Here is a 17804-nt window from a genome sequence, read left to right as displayed (position 1 = left end):
TTCCTCTTCAATGGTAAGCCTTTAAAATATGGGCTCTGCTTTTTCCATCAGCCAGCGGAATCTCGGATTTGAGTCTGTCCTTTTAAAGTAAATGACAAGGCATCTCTTCTAGAGGCCCCACTTCCAAAATCCATCATAGATCCTGGGAGTTAATGTTCCCGGTGAGACAGTGAAACTGGTGCCCGAGCGAACAACCCAGAACTGCTGCCGGGAAGTAAACGTAGGCATCTCCACTCAAAGCTCAGGAGGCAGACCCAGGTCTTCTTTCGTCTGACCCGCTGCTTTGTGAGGGAAGGAGCGAGGTCAGAGGGGCCCCTGCCCACAGCTTGCATGCAGCTCTCCCCAGCCACTCACCGACCTCGCCCAGGTCAGAGCTGGCTCCTTGGTTGAGGTCAGCGTCCTCCTCCGAGGCTGCGTGCTGACCAGACAGTATCAGGACCTCAGGAACCGTGGGCTCCATTTAGAAACCAGAATCTGGCCCCGCAGCCCTGCACAAGGAGCCTGTGGTTACACAGAGAGAGGATTTCAAGGGCAGAAGCGTTTCTCACTCCTGCCACAAGGCTGCTTCCAGCTCTCCTGTGGAAAGCTCTGTTTGATGGGTGCTCAGCTCTGGCGTCCCTGGCAGCCAGATTTTAGGTGGAGTTAAAGGCCTGGGGAGATCTCCTCTGTGTTTCATAGAAATGATCGCTGTCACTTGTATAGCCAGTCCCTCCTGTTGGATTGGAGGTGGTCTCCAGTCTTTGCTGACTCTACACTGCACTGTGAGACCCCTCTTGCAGCCTCATCTCTCACACAGAAGCTATTCCTGCCCTTTGGCAGACTCCTAGAGATGAAATTGCTAAGTCAGAGGGGTGGTAAGTCCTCAGGCTCTGGAGGCACTTTGCCAGCTTGCCTCCCGTAATAAGGCAGAGCATGGATGCCCCCCAGGACTGCGCTGGCTCTGTCTCCCTGCTTTCTCTCGTTGTCCTTCCGGAACTGACCGGAACCTGCTTTTGTTCTTCCCCACCCTGCTCCTTTTCAGGATGTGTCAGCGTTCACTGCCCCATCTGTCGCTTTCTGTTTCCTTCTCTTGGTTTCTTAACTTGCCTTTGGAGTGGAGCCTGTGGCCTGAGGCGATGACAGGAAGCTTTTGTGTGTGAATGGAAGTGAGTGTCCTGAGTTGCAGTTGTAAACTATTCCTAGCTCCAGAGCTGGGGTGTAAATACGCCACTGGTGATTGGTGTCGCCCGACGTGGTGACAGCGCCCGGTGTGTTGTCATCTCCAGAACCGTCCCATCACGCCATCCACAAATGCGCCCCATCCCGGAAGCCTTGGGAGGGGCGGTGTCTCTGGGGAGAGCGCTTGGCATAGGTTAGGAAGACTGCGCCCCGAGGCTCTGTGCTCACCAGAGTGATTTATAAGCAGATAGTCCACATTTTGTCCTTTGCATTTTTCAGTGCTGTGCAAGGCATCTTGAATTACTCTGGCGGCTTTTCCAGAAAGACCAATGGACTTCACCACATTTCTCGAGTTACAGTAAAGGCGGAGAATCTGAGGCCTGAGTGAGCGGCTGATGATTGATGACTGAAGCCATGATGGAGCAGGGGCAGGGCTTGGGGACAGACTCCAGCTCCTGCAGCCAGCACATGGCCCTTTCCCAAGAAGGACGTGGGGCTCCTTGCAGCTCTGTGAAATCCAGGGGGCTTCCCTGTGGGATTCTCCCCACCTCTTGCTCCTGCTCCTCACTTCAGCCAGCTCTAGATGCCCTTTCTAGGGAGAGTTCACCCCTCTCCCAGGCGCCAGGTTTCCTGTGAGGGGGCAGTCGGCGCCCACCCTGTGGGAGAAACCTCCCTAGAGTGATTTTGGGAGAGTCTGGTGAAGTCAGGCGGCGGGCAGAGAGTCTGGTGAAGTCAGGCGGCGGGCAGAGAGTCTGGTGAAGTCAGGCGGCGGGCAGAGAGTCTGGTGAAGTCAGGCGGCGGGCGGAGAGGCTGGGATCGGAATCGGGAGCCCTGGATCTAATGGACCCTCTGTGTCCAGAGCCGGCCTCACACTGCCAACAACCCCACAGAGCCACCGACAGCAGGCAGCAGGCAGCACCCCCTTCCAGCCTGCCACCCCGTGACCCTCTTTGTCAGGGCCAGCAACCAGGGTCTGTGTGTCCCACAGGTCATCTGAGTGTCAGCATGGCAGCCACGAACCTGGAGAACCAGCTGCACAGTGCGCAGAAGAACCTCTTGTTCCTGCAGCGGGAGCACGCCAGCACGCTCAAGGGGCTGCACGCGGAGATCAGGCGGCTGCAGCAGCACTGCACAGGTACCAGGGCGCGAGCTCCGGGCCGGCTCCCGGCCTGCGGCCAGAGCAAAGCAGAACCCGTTGTCAGGACGGTTTTGCATGGGGGCCAGGCTCCTGCGCAGGGAGAAGGGGTGACCCTTCTCCCTGATGTGGTTAACCCCGTCATCGCAGAGTCCGTTCGGGTGCCTTACCTCATTTTCTTTGCCTAATCAAATTGCACCAAGCATGAAGCTGGAAAACCATTTCTTGGCCCACTGAGGACTTAAAAGATCAGAATGCCGTGGTTAAAATTTAAAATGCGTTTTGGAACCGATGACCAAAGTGTAATATATAGATCAAGCTGCTAACTGTGGATGGTAGGGATGTGTTTTAGGCAAAGGGAAGGTCCCTCCCCTCTGAGCCCTAGCAAGTACGGGCAGCTGATGTCTTCTGCATTCTCACCCTTGCCCCCAGTGCTGCCGAGCCCTGCTCTGTCTGGGCAGGACTCACGGGCTGACCATGGGAATCAGTGCTGCATTTTCAGAGCCGATGGAGGTTTTGGAATATACTGTAACCACATAAAATTAATGTATATGATTTCCTTTCTAGATTTAACGTATGAGCTGACACTCAAAAGTTCGGAACAGACAGGTAAGAACCCCTGCCCCGGAAGTTAATGATGGTATTGTTTCCTCCATTGCACGTGTTGATGCCATTTGTTTTCACCCGTTACACACTTAAAAGACAACACAGTCACTATGAGCGGTTGCACAGGGACCAGAGCTCTCTGAGAAAAGATGGCAGGAAGTTGGATGCCTGGGTGTTAGGAGGGGCTGTCAGCTGGTGGGTGGGGGAGGAATGAGTGGTTTTATTGTCTTTTGATTGACACATATATTTGGAATATCTATTATATGTTTTTCTGGATATTCTGATTTTTCTACAGTGACTGTGTGTTCCCTCTGTAATCAAGAAATAGATGTGATTTAAACTAGAGAGATGGAGGAGAATGAGCAGGGCCCCGCCTCCTCTGTGTCCCTCGGACCTGGCACAGAGCAGGTGCCCTCTAAATATTGGCTGAGTGAGTGATCAACTACTAGATAGCCCCCAAAGGATCGGTGAGCATCTTTCTCTACACTGCAGGCCCAGAAATGCTTCCCCCGACCGGAATCCTCAGGGACCTCAGGGAACCCCAGAGGACATCAGCCTGATGGCAGCAGGGCAGAGGAGGTAGAAACTGTGGCCTCTGTGGCCTGTTACAAACAGCCTGCTCCCCAGGCCAGGGTGTGGATTTGGAGAGTGCAGAATCCACGTTTGAGTCAAGAAAGCTTTTTCTAAATAGCTTCGCAATGACAGTTATTATGGATGAGTGTGTCCGATTCCTTGTGAAAGACATGGGCCATTTCTGTTGAGTCTCAGTGGCCACACACCTCCCTCAGGAGGAGGCTGAGGTCCCTGCAGCCTGGGTTTGGGCTGAAGGCAAGGCCCCTGTGTCAGCCCTGGGCTGCTGCCCCGCAGGCCGTGGTGGGAAGATGAGTGGGCACCAAGTCTGAGTGCCATGCCAAAGCCAGCCCTTCGGGTGGCAGGGCTCAGCCCACGTGGCCTCAGAGCCATGTGCTTCCATGTCTCTGTCACTCTCATTACCTCTGAAACTGCGTTTCAGAATCCATTGTTTTTCTTTCTGGCCAAAAAGACAAATCTCCTGGAAGATAGTATTGCTGCATCCTTTCTAAGGAGGTCATTTACTGACATGTCTCTCTCTCTCACACACACACACACACACACGCACGCACACACACACGCACACGCACACACACACACACGTGGACAGTTTTTTTTTTAAAGATTGGTCCTGAGCTAACATCTGTTGCCAAACTTTTCCTCTCCTTCTTCTCCTTCTCCCCAAAGCCCCCAGTACATATTTGTATAGTCTAGTTGTGGGTCCCTCTAGTTGTGCTGTGTGGGACGCTGCCTCAGCGTGGCCTGATGAGCGGTGCCATGTCCGCGTCCAGGACCCGAACCAGCGAAACCCTGGGCCGTCGAAGTGGAGCGCGCGAACTTAACCCCTCGGCCACGGGGCCAGCCCCAGACACATATTTTTTAAGAATACACTAATTCACTGCAGTAAGTTTGTGATGTACAGATTGCTGTGCACAAAACAGTTCCACGGCCCATGGAGCCTTGCGTGCTCAGAGTCTGGCTGACAGAACACGGCACAGAAGCCGTGGCTGAGGCAGATGGGGAACAGCCAGACAGACGAGGCCCTGGGAAGGGAGCGGAAGGCCAGGGCAGGGGTCAGTGCACACCCATCGCTGGGGCTGGGCCTGGGGGAGTGGTTATACCAGGAGCTTAGACACACAGGTCTGGAGGTGGGTCGGGGATGGAGGTAGAGACAGACCGAGAGAGAGGGGCTTGGGGGCAAGGTGGAAGCTTAGTGGAAGCAGAAGACACTGGGGACAGGTGAGGAACTGGAAAGCACTCTGCAGCGTGGAGCTCATTCGGCAGTGAGAAGCCGCTGTTGAACGGGGGCTGGACTGTTGAGAGGGGTGACCGGCCTGCTAAGCACAGGATGGGCTGAAAGCAGACAGGAAGACCCGAAAGGAGGCTGGACCAAGGCCAGGAGGCAGGAGCCGGAGACAGAGGGGAGACAGGGAGACTGACCAGCTGACAGGGAGGCCTCAGGGGCGTGTGCATCGAGGGGGAGGGCCAGAGCAGTCCCAGGGGAAACAGATGCCGGAGGAGAGCAGATGCTTGGCCTTGAGGGGCAGGTCTGATGGGCACCACCTGTAGGATTAGCACTCAGAAGTCTGACTTAGGAGCTGACCCTCAGGTGAGTTCCCAATCAGCAAGGAAGAGCCTAGAAAGAAGTGGACAGAGCCCCAACTTTCTAGGAGCCAGGCGAGGAGGAGGGCCAGCCAGGCATGTGAGGAGGAGCAGGGCGGTGGTGCTGGGCGTGGAGCCAGGGTGCCAACGTGGGCGTGATGTAATTGCAGCCAGCAAGCGGGAGGCCAAGGTGGCCGGAGGTGGGCCCCAGGTCCCTAGAGGACGGGGAGGGGAGGCAGCACTGACATCTGCTGAAGGGCTGGCTCTGAGAGGCACGCAGGAGTGGCCACATGGTGTTCAGGCAGGGCGGGCAGAGGCAAGGGCCGAGCACAGACAAGGACACCTCTCTAAGAGACGAGAGAGGGGACCAGTGTCGTTGGGGTAAGGCAGCAGCCAGACATGCTGTCTCCTCTGCAACTTGAGAGTCTTGGCATGTTAGACCTGGGGAGGCTTTACATTTGTCTTTCCAAATGTGCTTTGAATGGAGCAGCCATTTAATACACATCACCTGAGCAGGCGGAGGCACCTGCCCACTCTAATCCTAAGTATTTGGTGAGGTCTCACACTCTGGAAATGCCTGTTTTCACTTCAGCATTCTTAAAATTTGGAGACATTCTTTTATGCAGTGAGCCAGAGAACTAAGAGCTGGAAGGGGCCTCAGAGACCACCTGGTCTCCCACCCTCAGGTGAGGGGAGAGGACTTAGGGGTGGGGGCCGTGGCTTAGGTCCAAGCTGCTGCCTCCAGGGTGGGTGCAGGACACCCGGCCCACATCCCTGCCTTCCGTGTGGCCTTTGAGCACCCCTCTTCCTCACGCTCACCCCGACACGGGCCACGAGGCCAGCCTGCACGGGGCCTCCCACACACAGCTCTCCCTGCCTCGGCTCGGTGGATTCCTAACCTGGCCGCTCGGCTTCTTCTTCCAGGAGATGGATCTTCTAGAAGCAGTGAACTAAAGAAAAGATGTGAAGAACTGGAAGCTCAGCTGAAACTCAAGGAGGACGAAAACAATGAGCTGCTGAAAGAACTGGAGCAGAAGAACGCGATGATCGCGGTGCTGGAGAACACCATCAAGGAGAGGGAGAAGAAGTACCTGGAGGAGCTCAAGGTGAAGAGCCACAAGCTGAGCATGCTGTCCAGCGAGCTGGAGCAGCGCGCCGGCACCATCGCCTACCTGACGGCCCAGCTGCACGCCGCCAAGCGGAAGCTGCTGAGCTCCAGCGGCACCTCCGACGGCAGCCCGTCCGGGAGCCCCGTGCTGGCCAGCTACAGGCCAGCGCCCCCCAAGGACAAGCTGCCCGAAACGCCCCGCCGCCGCATGAAAAAGAGCCTGTCCGCCCCCCTGCACCCTGAATTTGAGGAAGTCTACAGATTTGGGGCCGAGAGCCGCAAACTACTTTTGCGGGAGCCCGTGGATGCCATGCCTGACCCCACGCCGTTCCTGCTGGCCAGGGAGTCAGCCGAGGTCCACCTCATCAAGGAGAGGCCCCTGGTCATACCCCCCATCGCTTCTGAACGCAGCTCGGGCGAGCAGCACAGCCCGGCCCGCGAGAAGCAGCACAAGGCCCACGTGGGCGTGGCACACCGCATCCACCACGGCGCCCCGCCGCAGGCCCAGCCCGAGGTGGAGACGCTGGCGGTGGACCAGGTGAACGGAGGCAACGTCGTGAGGAAGCACTCAGGGACGGACAGAACTGTGTGAAGCCTGGCAGGCGCCCCCCGCCCTCGGCGTTGACGCACTGTGATCACTCCTAGGAAACACTCGTCCGCACCTTTCTTTTTTTTTTTTTCCCATGCATGCCAAATTTTTTTTTGACCTGTCAACAGATGATTCTCCTCCTGCTCCTCTTGCCCTCTTACTGACACCAAAATATGATTGTGTCCCTGCTGCAGAATATGCACCTACTAATCGCTGTGGCCGACACCCGTGTGCGGCGTCGCTTGCTTTCGGTCCCCGTCCGTGCATCTCAGTGCGCTCGTGGGCAGAGCGCAGGCCGCAGGCTGCACTACCCTCGACGTTAGCGAAGCCAGATAGTCACACGCCTAATTAGAAAGTCGGAGCAACACATAGCGACCTTGACCTGTCCCTCCAGGTTCAGGGCAGCCTGTCCGGAGCAGCCCCCGCTGCCTCCTGGAGACCCTGTCACCTCCTGACACACCTCCCCCAGGGCGGCACCGATAACCGAGCAGCTGTATGTCACGGGAACTAAATAAGATGACGTTACTCCTCGTATCACCACAACCTGAATGTGTGTTCATATTTTTTGTTAGTTTTATCCAAAATGTTCAAGATCCCAACAAACTTTATTTTCTAAACCTGCCTTCTTTCTGTTCTGTGTCTTTTATTAACCACCTGGAGGGAGGGTCGGGGAGACCGCGGGAGGGAGAGAAGGAGCAGGCCCCCGGGAACACCTGCGTTCTTGCTCTCCCTGTTCTCCCCGGGGTGCGGCCCTGGCGTGGCGGCCTCCCTGCCGGAAGGAGGAGGCCCTGTAATCTCTCACTTTCCAGAGCTATCCCTTAGAATGGTCTGCGCTTCTGACGTTGGGCAGATGCTCCTCGCCTCCAGCCACACCGGCCAGGGCTCCAGGCTAGCCCCGTGGTGCACCGAAGGAAGGGACACCCAGGAGCCGCCGATCCTGGAGGTTCTAAGTCTGCGCCCGGCACCACACAGACCCAGGCAGGTTGGGGCAGGAGCTCGTGTGGCGTTAAACAGCGAGTTCACAGCTGCCCACACGCCCAGAGCTCCACACGGACGGACGGATGGGACCGGGAGGAGTGGCCGTGGTGACTGTGGTGTCATCAGCCCAGGGAGGGGCCCGCCTGACCCCGCCCGTGGCCTCGGCCCTCCCCCCACACCTCAGCGGACAGCTCTTGCCAGAGAGGCACCTGTGGAACAGACCCGGACTGTCAGACACAGGCCCTTGAAAACCTGCATTCTCGCTGGTGCCAATGACACGCCAGGCACTTCTGCCTGATCAAGTGTTTCCTCTGAGAAGGAACAGAAAACACATCTTAAAATGCTCTCTAGTATTAGTTTTCGCATACACAGAATCTTTAAAAAACAGTTTTTAAAAAAATACCATTCAGGTTGATTTATATGGAAAGAGATGAAAATGGCTGATTCCAAACGAAAGGAGAATCAGTGTCAACCCCTGTCCCACCCCCCCAGAGGCCCCAGGAAATGCCAGTGGCCTCGATCCTTCCTCAGGAGTGCCCAGCGCGCCCTCGGCAGCCACGGGCCCCGCGGTCAGTCCGAGTTGAGGGTGAGACACACCCCCTGCAGCACCCAGTGGGAGATGTGCTTCGCCGTGAAGAGATCGGCTTCGAAGACCAGGCCCACGCCCATGGCGTTCCTTCTCGTGGAGGTGGTGTAGACGGGCGTCCGGAAGGTGTTCTGCAAAGGAAGGGCATGTGAGAGGAGAGGTGAGAGGGCTCACTCCCGGAGAGGGGAGCTTAACCTCGGCGCTGGGGTGCGGGCCTCACGAGCGGCGGGGCGGGCAACCCCCGCTCACTTAGTGTAGACGAGGCTTCCCCCAGATACGCTCATTACAAGTGGATCCGGCCAGGCAGAGCCGCCCACACCAGACGCAACGACTCTGTGATTCAAGCGATGCCCAGCAGATTGCACAAGGAGGAGGCTCTCCCGAAGGTAGTCTGGACCCGGGCTTCTAACCTTGAATCTGTGCCTCCTGCGGAAGTCTCTGCACACACACATGTGCGCGTGCACATTTTCCTGAGCAGTGGCTCTATGGCTTTTATCATGCCTCCCAGGCTTCCCCGACCCGGGGGGGCGGGTCAAGCGCCCCTGTTTTAAAATGAAGGACTGTCTGAACCCGCCTCGTGTACAACTACAGGCAGAAGAGCAGAGGGGACACGAGGTGGACGTGGCCTGTCACCTGCAGTTTGAGGCGATGGGCTTCAATGGGGATGATCTTCAGGATCGGCAGGTTGACAACCAGCACCTTGGGCTTGCTCTTGATAAGACAGCCTCTGTCTATGTCCCAGTCAGCGCCTTCGAGATAGAGTCCTGAGACGAAGCACCCTAGAGATACCAGGAAGAGACCAGGATGTCCGCGGAGGCATCTGTAATTCCACTGTGTAACAGCTCTGTCAGATGTTCATGTGGAACAAAAGAAAGATAACTAACTGGTCCTCCTGCCCCAGACACAGCCCAGGCCTTTTCCAAAAGAGGTGGCATTATTTCTGCCCTGCCCACCTTTAGAGGAACAGCCCCCCAGAGGGATGCTCTGAAGACCCTATGACCCTCCCCCATGGCCACAGCGAAGTGGGCAAGGTATGGTCACCTCTCCCCAGCAATTTGGTACCAAGATACACAGACTTAGACGGCCGTGGGCCCCAGGCTATAAAGATGAAAGCTTCAGAGTCAGTTGGGCACCACAGCAACCCAAGACGTCCCGAGCCAGAGTGACTGGGGGGCAGGAAGTCGAAGCCTCACAGAGAAAGTGGTCTCTGGGGAGGAGAACACAGCAGACATGCAGAGGAGCAGAGGTGAGGACAGTCATTCGGCCCAGAGAGAGTGGTGGCCCTGACACCTGCCAGTCCCTCTGAGACCTCGCTGCCCTCTCCACCTGGGACTGTGAGCGTTCCCTGAGAATTTGCCCCGTGCATCCCCTCTCCTTCAGCTGGCTCGAGAGGCCTTTTGTTGCTTGCAGTTCAACGTCCTCCGACTATGACAACAGGGCCCAGAAACAGCAGTTTCTAGCTACAGTTTACAGTCAGTACCCAGTGTCTACAGGACAGGCTATAGCATAATTTAATGATTTCTGCCTACTCCATCCTGCTTTCTGGCTCCCATGCCCCTGGCCCCTCAAGGTTCCCAGGGAAGCGACCTGGAGATCCAGTTCTTTGAAAGATGTAGGAGCCCATTTCCCACAAATGAGCAGGATGAACATGGCTCAGTTCTCGAAATCCCTGACATCAACCCAGGTCTCAAAGAAACCAGAAGAGAAACATATGTATTCACCCTCAGAGACATCAAGACATGGATGGTGCACAGACACAGCCAGTATCTGCACGAGTCTGACTTTCAATCATGGCTTGGCCCATTTGGGCCCATACTATGCTTGTCGCTTTGACTCAGGGCTGGCTCTGGGAGGGAGACCCTAAATGAGAGGCTATCAATCCGTAATGAGCCGAGTACCTTGTCCTGCCCGTTCATTCACTTCCTCTGCATCTTGGAACTTGGTCACTTGTGTGAACAAGGTGGAGCGGTCCAGGGGCCAGCCATTCCTCCGGCAGGTGGCCTGCACCAGGGCCGTGAGGTAGGATTCTGGGATGTGCAGCCCTGAGAGCCACATCACGCTGGGTTCACCCTCTGCGACCTGGAGAGAAGGGAGAGCAGCTGGTGGGAACCGAGGGCTGCCGTCAAATGCCAGGGTCAAAGCCAACTGGAAGTCAAGTTCGTGATAAAAGACATAGTTCACCTTAGTGGCAAAAAGATGGTGCTGGGACAACTGGTAGCCCTTTGGAAGGACCACTAAATTCCAGATGGAGCAAAGATTTAGATACAAAAAATGAAACCACGAAAGTACCCCATCAAATCTCCAGTGACTGTTGTCATAACCTTGGAGTGGGGAGTACAAAACCCACAAGCTGTAAAAGAAGACTGATACATTTGACTATTACATAGAAATGTAAAACTTCCCTATGGAAAAAATACCGTAAACAAAGTCAAAAGACAGAACAAGCTGGGAAAGTGTTTGCAACACTGGCAGACAAAAGGCTAATTTCCTTGATATACAAAGAGCTCTTAAAAATCAATTTAAAAAGGCGGAAAACTCAATAAAAATGAAATCAAGATACAAAAAGACAATTCACAGAGAAAGAAATGAGAAATGTCTATAAGTATGTAAAATACACTCAGCCTCACCATCATTAAAGAAATGCACATCCAAACAGATATTATTGCTTACATATCAGGGAGAAAATACCCAAAATATTAAGAACACACAGTGTTTCAGAGAGGTGAAGAAATAATCATTCGTATACACTGTGGGTTCAACTTGTCTAGAAAAACATCTGACAAGAACTGCCAGAATTTAAAATGCACATACTCTGATCCAACTCAGCCACTGTAGGAATTTACCCGTGGAATATACTCATGTGAGCATCCAAAGACATGGGCACCAGATTGTTGTTTGTACTGGGGGAAAAAAAGAAAGAACAAGAAAAAAACCAATGGTAACCACCTACATGTCCCTCAGGGGACAGGAGATGGAATAAATGGGGTACCCTAAAAAGATGTAATTAGATGGAGCAATTGCCAAGATAGACTCTTAGACGAATAAGGCAAGTTGTGCATAAATATGCTTCAAAATCTTAAAAACAAAAAAGAAAAGGAAGAAAGACACAGGTATGCTTGCAGAGTCAGAGACCATTTCTGGCCTCGGAGCACACAACCGACTGCTAACAGAGGTACCACTGGGGGTGGGAGAAGGGGGCGGGAGGTGGTCAGAGGGGGTCCAGGCTCAACCTTGAACCAACGAACAGACCGCTGTCTCTTACTTACCCACAACGTGTACTGGCTGAACCGCCGCAGGAAGTAGACCATCCAGTTTCCAAGGGACTTTAAGGTGTCAGGGGCAAGCTTTCTCCAGATGCTAGGGATTTGCCCAATAAAAAGAGACCTCGCTACATCATCTAACTCATTGCTCATTCCAACTTCTCCAGCCAAGGCCTGTTTAGAATCAAGAGCAATCAGTCAAGACTAACAGAAAGCCAGGCACGACGTAGGTGGTAACCTGCTCATTAGGAACATGCTCACCCTCTGAAGTTCAGCCAGAGACTTGGACATCCGTAGGACAAGCTTGTTGAAGCGCTCCAGCTCCTGGAGGAGCACCACCGAAGTGGGGGAGATTCCTATCCCAAGGTGCTTCCTGACCAGGTCCAGGTCAAAGACTTTGGGCATCTTGTTTTCTATGTCCTTGGCCACTTGGCCAATGTAATCATCTCGACTGATGCCGCTGCTGGATTCCCCTACAACCAGGACACTCTTTGAGGAAAGCAAGCAGGACCGGGGCCTCCTGAGCCTTCTGGCTCCTGGGAAGGCGCCAGCCGCATGGAAACCCTAGGAACTGACAGCAGCACTTTGTGCCGGCACCCTTCCACCCTCACCGCCATAATCCGGTCCTCGCAGTAGATGCTACCTGTCTGAGGCTGCAGCTCCAGCAGGTGAGCCCACATGGCTCGAGCCGCCTGAGTGTAATAGCCAATCTCAGCGTTGGAATGAAGACCGAACACTTCCGGCGTGTTGGCTAGTGGGAGGGCCTCGATGGCTTCTGTAATCAAAGGGAATAAGCAGAGGTTACACCGTCCAGGCACCCTCGACAGCCCCAACCTCCCCAGACATGCAAGACTAATTTCCACTGCTTAGTGGTGGGTGACGTGTTTTTAAATAAAAATTCTACACCACCATGTCCAATGCAGCGCTATGTTTCTCTCTTATGAAAATGGCTCAGTGAGCTTCCCGGGGCCACTCTGCCCTTCCAGACAGAATCTGATATATTTGCCATCATTCCAGAACAGGAGATCTGAACTAACTCCATCAGCTCTGAGGCTAGGAAGAGCCAGCTGGGCCCCCTAAAAAGGCATAATAGACCACACCCTCCAGCCAAGGAGCCCCACCAGGACAGGGGTCGGAATAGCCATGGAGCCAACCACAGAAAACAGAACAGCTGAAATGAACGTCTCCCTTAGCAGAAACTTTTACAATACTTTTTGATGTCTGAGAAATCTCACCAACAAATTTGTCCTTTTCATCACCAGCGGGGATTTTGTAGTCCACTTCCTTGTTCCGGAAGAAGTGGAACGGCTGGAAAGTATCGAAGATGAAGTCCCCCAGGTACTCGTCCATGTAGGTGGTCAGGATGCGGCGGTCGAAGCTGTCGATGGCCCGTCCTCCATACATGACCTGACATTACAGGCAATGAGAGCGGCTGGGACCCGAAACCTACCAGGTGTACCCTGAGGTCCTGGGCCCAGAGGCTAGTGCAGGGTCAAGACCTGAGGTGTCCTCCTGCCGGCCTGGCCACTGTGCAGCTCAAACTGTGCTGACTCGCAGAACGGTTCGGCCCACTGTCCACAAGAGGGCTTGTTTACAAAAATCACAGAGCCCGAGGGGGTGAGCAGATCTCGTGAAGTGCTGGGAGCCAGTATGGAATTTGCAAAATCACCAAGATAGAGTGAACAACAACAAAAAAACCGACAAAAGAAGCCAGCAGCCCCGTTTGACCTGGCAATGGTGATGTCAGTTTGAGCCACGTGCAGGGGAAGCTTCCCCACGAGCTCTGGATAAAGTCACGGTCTCCAGAGTGGACCTCCACGCCACCCATGGGAGCAAGGCTCTGACGACGTGCCTGAGGCATGGCTGGGGCACTGCCGACTCCTAGAGAGCATGAGCCCCCGGCACGATGAATCCAGAACCTCCCCGTGAGTGTCGCTCACTTAGGACAAAGAACAACGGGGTGATGAGAAGGGGGTACTTCACAGGGACTAGAGGCACTCAGCTGATGGGCAGCAGGAGCAAGACGTGAGCCACTGAGGGCTCAGAGGTCATGGACAAGGGCACCAGGCCACAGCCCACATCGCCCTGGGAGGCAGCCCACGGAAGGGCCCCCCCCACGACCCTCCTACCTCTCCAATTAGGTACTTGAGGCTGCCCCACGGGATCCTCGGGTCATTCTGCTGGAAGGCTTTGGTCAAGTACGTGTTCAGGATTGCCATGCAGACCTTTGGAGAGGATGGACAGGCCGGGTTATACCCAAAGCCACAGTCACTCGCACTGTGACTCTTCTGCAGATGTGGGCAGGAACGACTCGGCTGTCGCTAACTTGGCAGAATGGGCGGGGATGAGACAAGCCCACGGAGGAAGTTTCCCAGGGAGGGGATGCAGCAGCGTGTCTTAACCTGGAAGTCAGACTCGTTGAAGTCATAGTACACGTTCCACCCGATCTTCCCGAACTTTCTCCTTTCCTGCACCACAGCGTGGAAAAACGCCAACACGTAGACCAGGGACTTGAAAGCGGGGTGTGGACACTGGTCCAGCATTTCAGGAGAGATCTTGAAGTAAGTTGCTCTCATGTTGAGTTTCAGCCCGTTGGGTGGCTCCGTGACAACCTGTCAGAAGAGAAGGACAAACTGTGATGGAAACCGCTGACCCATAAGTGCAGCTTTGAAGAGTGTGCAAAATGTAGGCTTCTTGGCTTTTCCTTCGTCTTTACGTAGCCATCTCTCCTGTCCCCTGAGTAGCAAGTCTCTTCTTAAGGGCCCGGGTGAAGAAGTTAAGGGACTAGATGTCGTTCTAGCTCTGCCACTTGCTCATCAAATGACCCAGGGAAGGTTCTTCACCCTCAAACGTAACATGAAAGCAGCTCGGTTTTCCCTCCACCTGTCCTGGAGACGGAGAGAGATGACAAAACCTTTCCCAAAACATCCTCTGGAGGATAAATTAAACGGGGCGTGCAAACCAGTCAGACCTGTGCACACAACTACTAGTCTACTGCAGATGTCAGCAGGCCCATCATTAGACAGAAAAAGGTTTAAGAAATGTGAAGTGGGTGAAAACGAACCTGGATATTGTGTTGGGTACATGCAGAAGGGATAAAGACAGACCTGGGAGTCTTAACTGCCACCCAATGAGTTTCCAGTTGTACCCTAGGTTTACTTCTAAACTCACGCTCACAGACACACACACACCCCCCAAAATGGTAGTGAGCCGAGGAACTGGGCTGTGGGTACATCAGGGTTCTTCCTGAAGCCAGACCTTCAAGGACTTCTGCAGAATCCCGATGGGGAAGCCCTTGGTGGGGTCCGTGGTAAGCCACAGGCGGAAGTCTGGGTGGGGCTTGGTGATCCTCTCCAGGGACTTCTCCAGATCCTTCAGCCACTTGACCAGGAGATGGCAGTTCTGTAGCATCAGCCACTGCCCGCGAGCCACCGCCGTCTCCAGCAGCTGCAGAGCCAGCTGCACCACAGGGGAGAGAAGAGAAGAACTGGTGTCCCAGTGCCACGCCAACCCCCTGCTGTCCCAGAGACCCACTCCAAGCCCCCAGAGGAGTCATGACTACTCCACTAGAAGCCAGAAAGAAGCCAGTGACCCAGGAGCTACAGAGGGAGCCTTCAAAGAAACAAGCTTTCAGAATTCCTTCCGGGCTGCCTCTGTCCATGGGGCTGTCACAGCCCGGAAGATGAGTGAGCACGGTACACTCATTGGCCTCCCTTGTTCCTAAGGAGTTCAACTTCTCGGACACTGTCGCACCTGCACCCTCACCACTTCTTGGCCATGTCACTGGGGCAATGACAGCCCTGGTCCATAACAGGGTTGTTGCAAAGACTGAAGGGAATAATGACTGTGTGGGAAAGGGCATTGAAAACAGCAGAACACAGTGATGGCGCAAGGTTGGGCAATCAGAGAATGTCAGATCTAGGACGATACTGTTGTTGTCATCCTTCCAGCATTTGATTCCTGCTCTGTAGACCGGAAGTGCATCAAGCTCGTGTGTGGAGTGGCACTCTTAGTTTAAAACCAGATGTCAACTCATTCCTACAGAGGCCAGAGCCCACCCCAAATTCAGAGCTTGTTCCTTCCAACAACAAATTACCTTTTCTTGACCTTGACCCATGGCAAGGAATTTGAGGCGGTTTCCTCCAAAACCACTTCGCTCGGCTAATTTCATAAGGTCACTGGCAGGGTCAGAGCCAGGACTCAGGATGAACACAATGGGCGAGTTTGGGGTGCTCTGCTCCAAGATGGCGTCAAAGCTGATCATCGGGGGCTGCACGTACCTGGAGAAAGACAGAGAAGTGGATGGTCCTCCCGGGAGGACGGCTCCAGTGCTCTGTCCTCCCAGCATCCAGAACCTTCGGACTTCCCTCTGGTATAGCTCTCTGCACAGTCCTCCTTGTTTTAGAATCCAGTTTTCACACATCTCACCCACTGGATGGTAAACTCCTGAGGGACAGGGACCGCTCTGCATCCTTCTAGCACAGCTCGGCACATCTGCGTTGACTTCAGTAGATCTATGCTGAGCTGGGGGCCTCCTGACGGGGCCGCCCCTTCCCACAAAACCCAGAGGTTCCACAGTGACAACTTCACAGGCATGTCCTGAATAGTCCACGTCTCCAGACTTTTTAAAAATTAGTTCCAAATACATAAAGAGTGGCAGATTTCAGGTAGAAATCCAAATTTCTAGCTGCTTTTGCAGGGTCAGAGGGTCTGGGTCGCCATTGCCACCTCGTATCCGGTCAGCAGGAGTTAAGGGAAAGCTGCCCCCAGGGACCAGGACTTGACCTCTCCAGTTGGCCACAGTCCCCACCCAGCGTCATTCACTCATTTCTGTCACCGGCCAGTCATGAAGGCATATTTGAGTTTGCAACTCCAAGTTATCTGTCTGGCTTTGCACTCAGTTCTAGAGCTCTGTTATCCAATATGGTAGCCACTAGGCACATGTGGCTACCGAGCGCCTGAAGTGTGGCTAGTCCAAACTGAGATACGCTATAAGTGTAATTCGCACAGGATTTTGAAGACTTAAGACCAAAAAAAAATGTGTAAAATATCTCAATAATGTTTACATTGATTACATATTGAAATGATAATATTTTAATATATTGAGTTAAATAAATGTTATTAAAATTAATTTCACCTGCTTCTTTTTTTTTTTTTGAGGAAGCTTAGCCCTAACATTCACTGCCAATCCTCCTCTTTTTGCTGAGGAAGACTGGCCCTGAGCTAACATCTGTGCCCATCTTCCTCTACTTTATATGTGGGATGCCTGCCATAGCATGGCTTGATAAGCGGCCGGTAGGTCTGTGCTCGGGATCCAAACTGGTGAACCTCAGGCCACCAAAGCAGAATGTGCGAACTTAACCACTGTGCCACCAGGCCAGCCCTACATCTGCTTCTTTTTGAATGTGCCTACTAGAAAACTTGCAGTTACCTATGTGGTTCACACTGTATTTCTCTTGAATAGCACCATTCCAGAGTGGCTATTAAATAATGCTCACAGACAGGCCTCTGACAGTTCTCCTGGGAGCTGACCAACCACTGCCGTCTGTGAGTCCAGGGTGGATGACCCCACAGGAAGAGCCAAGCAAACATAAATAATACACTTACTTCTCTCCCATTGTTACAGTCACATAGTCGGTCACCGCCCGATATACCCGATCCACACGGAAACAGCGCAAAATAAGCAACTTCTGGAAAGGGGTGATGTTTTTATCGTAACCCAGGGGGAATGGAAACTGCTCAAGTGAATCCAGGTCATACCACTGGGAAAAGCAAAGAACATCCATGCTGGTTCAACTCAGACATGAGATAGGCCCCCATTTTTATGTGAAGCTCCCCAAAAGCCACTGTAAGGGGATAAAATCTATAGAAGTGTCTGAACCTCAAGGCCACTTCTAGTGAGATTTGTCATTTTCTTCCCTAAAACACTATGAACTTCAGGAAGGGAGGGATGAGTGTTACTCAGTGTTGAGTCCCAGTGCCCACCAAGGGACGTGGTCCATGGTAGATGCTTAATAAATATTTCTTAGACCAATGAATGGATGGATGGATTGACAGATGGATGGATGGACAGATGGATTGATGGATGAATGGATGGATGGATGGATGGATAGACAAATGGACAGATAGATGGATGGTTCTCCCACAAAGCTAGCTGAACAAGATAAAGGAGAGTTCCATCCGGGGAGTCAGAGGGCACTGACTACAGTCTG

General features: G+C 53.6%; 2 protein-coding genes across 5 annotated transcripts in view; one reads left to right on the top strand and one right to left on the bottom strand.

The window, feature by feature from the left end:
• The window catches only part of CCDC92 (coiled-coil domain containing 92), a 31206-nt gene extending 23816 nt beyond the window's left edge, over positions 1-7390 (top strand). For all 4 annotated transcript variants that reach the window (XM_023647303.2, XM_023647302.2, XM_005612651.4 and 1 more), the window contains 3 exons: positions 2147-2293; positions 2861-2902; positions 5996-7390. In XM_023647303.2, coding sequence (XP_023503071.1) covers positions 2164-2293; positions 2861-2902; positions 5996-6771 — 948 coding nt within the window. In that variant the 5' untranslated portion in view covers positions 2147-2163 and the 3' untranslated portion in view covers positions 6772-7390. The remainder of the gene's footprint in view (positions 1-2146; positions 2294-2860; positions 2903-5995) is intronic.
• A 744-nt stretch (positions 7391-8134) lies between these two features.
• Positions 8135-17804, bottom strand: part of DNAH10 (dynein axonemal heavy chain 10) — a 137770-nt gene continuing 128100 nt past the window's right edge. Inside the window, exons 68-79 of the mRNA XM_023647299.2 lie at positions 17200-17354; positions 15689-15872; positions 14851-15051; positions 13995-14204; positions 13722-13817; positions 12828-12999; positions 12236-12367; positions 11854-12065; positions 11599-11766; positions 10231-10411; positions 8966-9111; positions 8135-8463 (exon numbers count right to left, since the gene is read on the bottom strand). Coding sequence (XP_023503067.2) covers positions 8317-8463; positions 8966-9111; positions 10231-10411; positions 11599-11766; positions 11854-12065; positions 12236-12367; positions 12828-12999; positions 13722-13817; positions 13995-14204; positions 14851-15051; positions 15689-15872; positions 17200-17354 — 2004 coding nt within the window. The 3' untranslated portion in view covers positions 8135-8316. The remainder of the gene's footprint in view (positions 8464-8965; positions 9112-10230; positions 10412-11598; positions 11767-11853; positions 12066-12235; positions 12368-12827; positions 13000-13721; positions 13818-13994; positions 14205-14850; positions 15052-15688; positions 15873-17199; positions 17355-17804) is intronic.

This window comes from Equus caballus, chromosome 8, assembly GCF_041296265.1.
Source record: "Equus caballus isolate H_3958 breed thoroughbred chromosome 8, TB-T2T, whole genome shotgun sequence".
Lineage (NCBI taxonomy): Eukaryota > Metazoa > Chordata > Mammalia > Perissodactyla > Equidae > Equus > Equus caballus.
The sequence above is the reverse complement of the archived record's forward strand: the minus strand, read 5'-3'. Positions and strand labels throughout refer to the sequence as shown.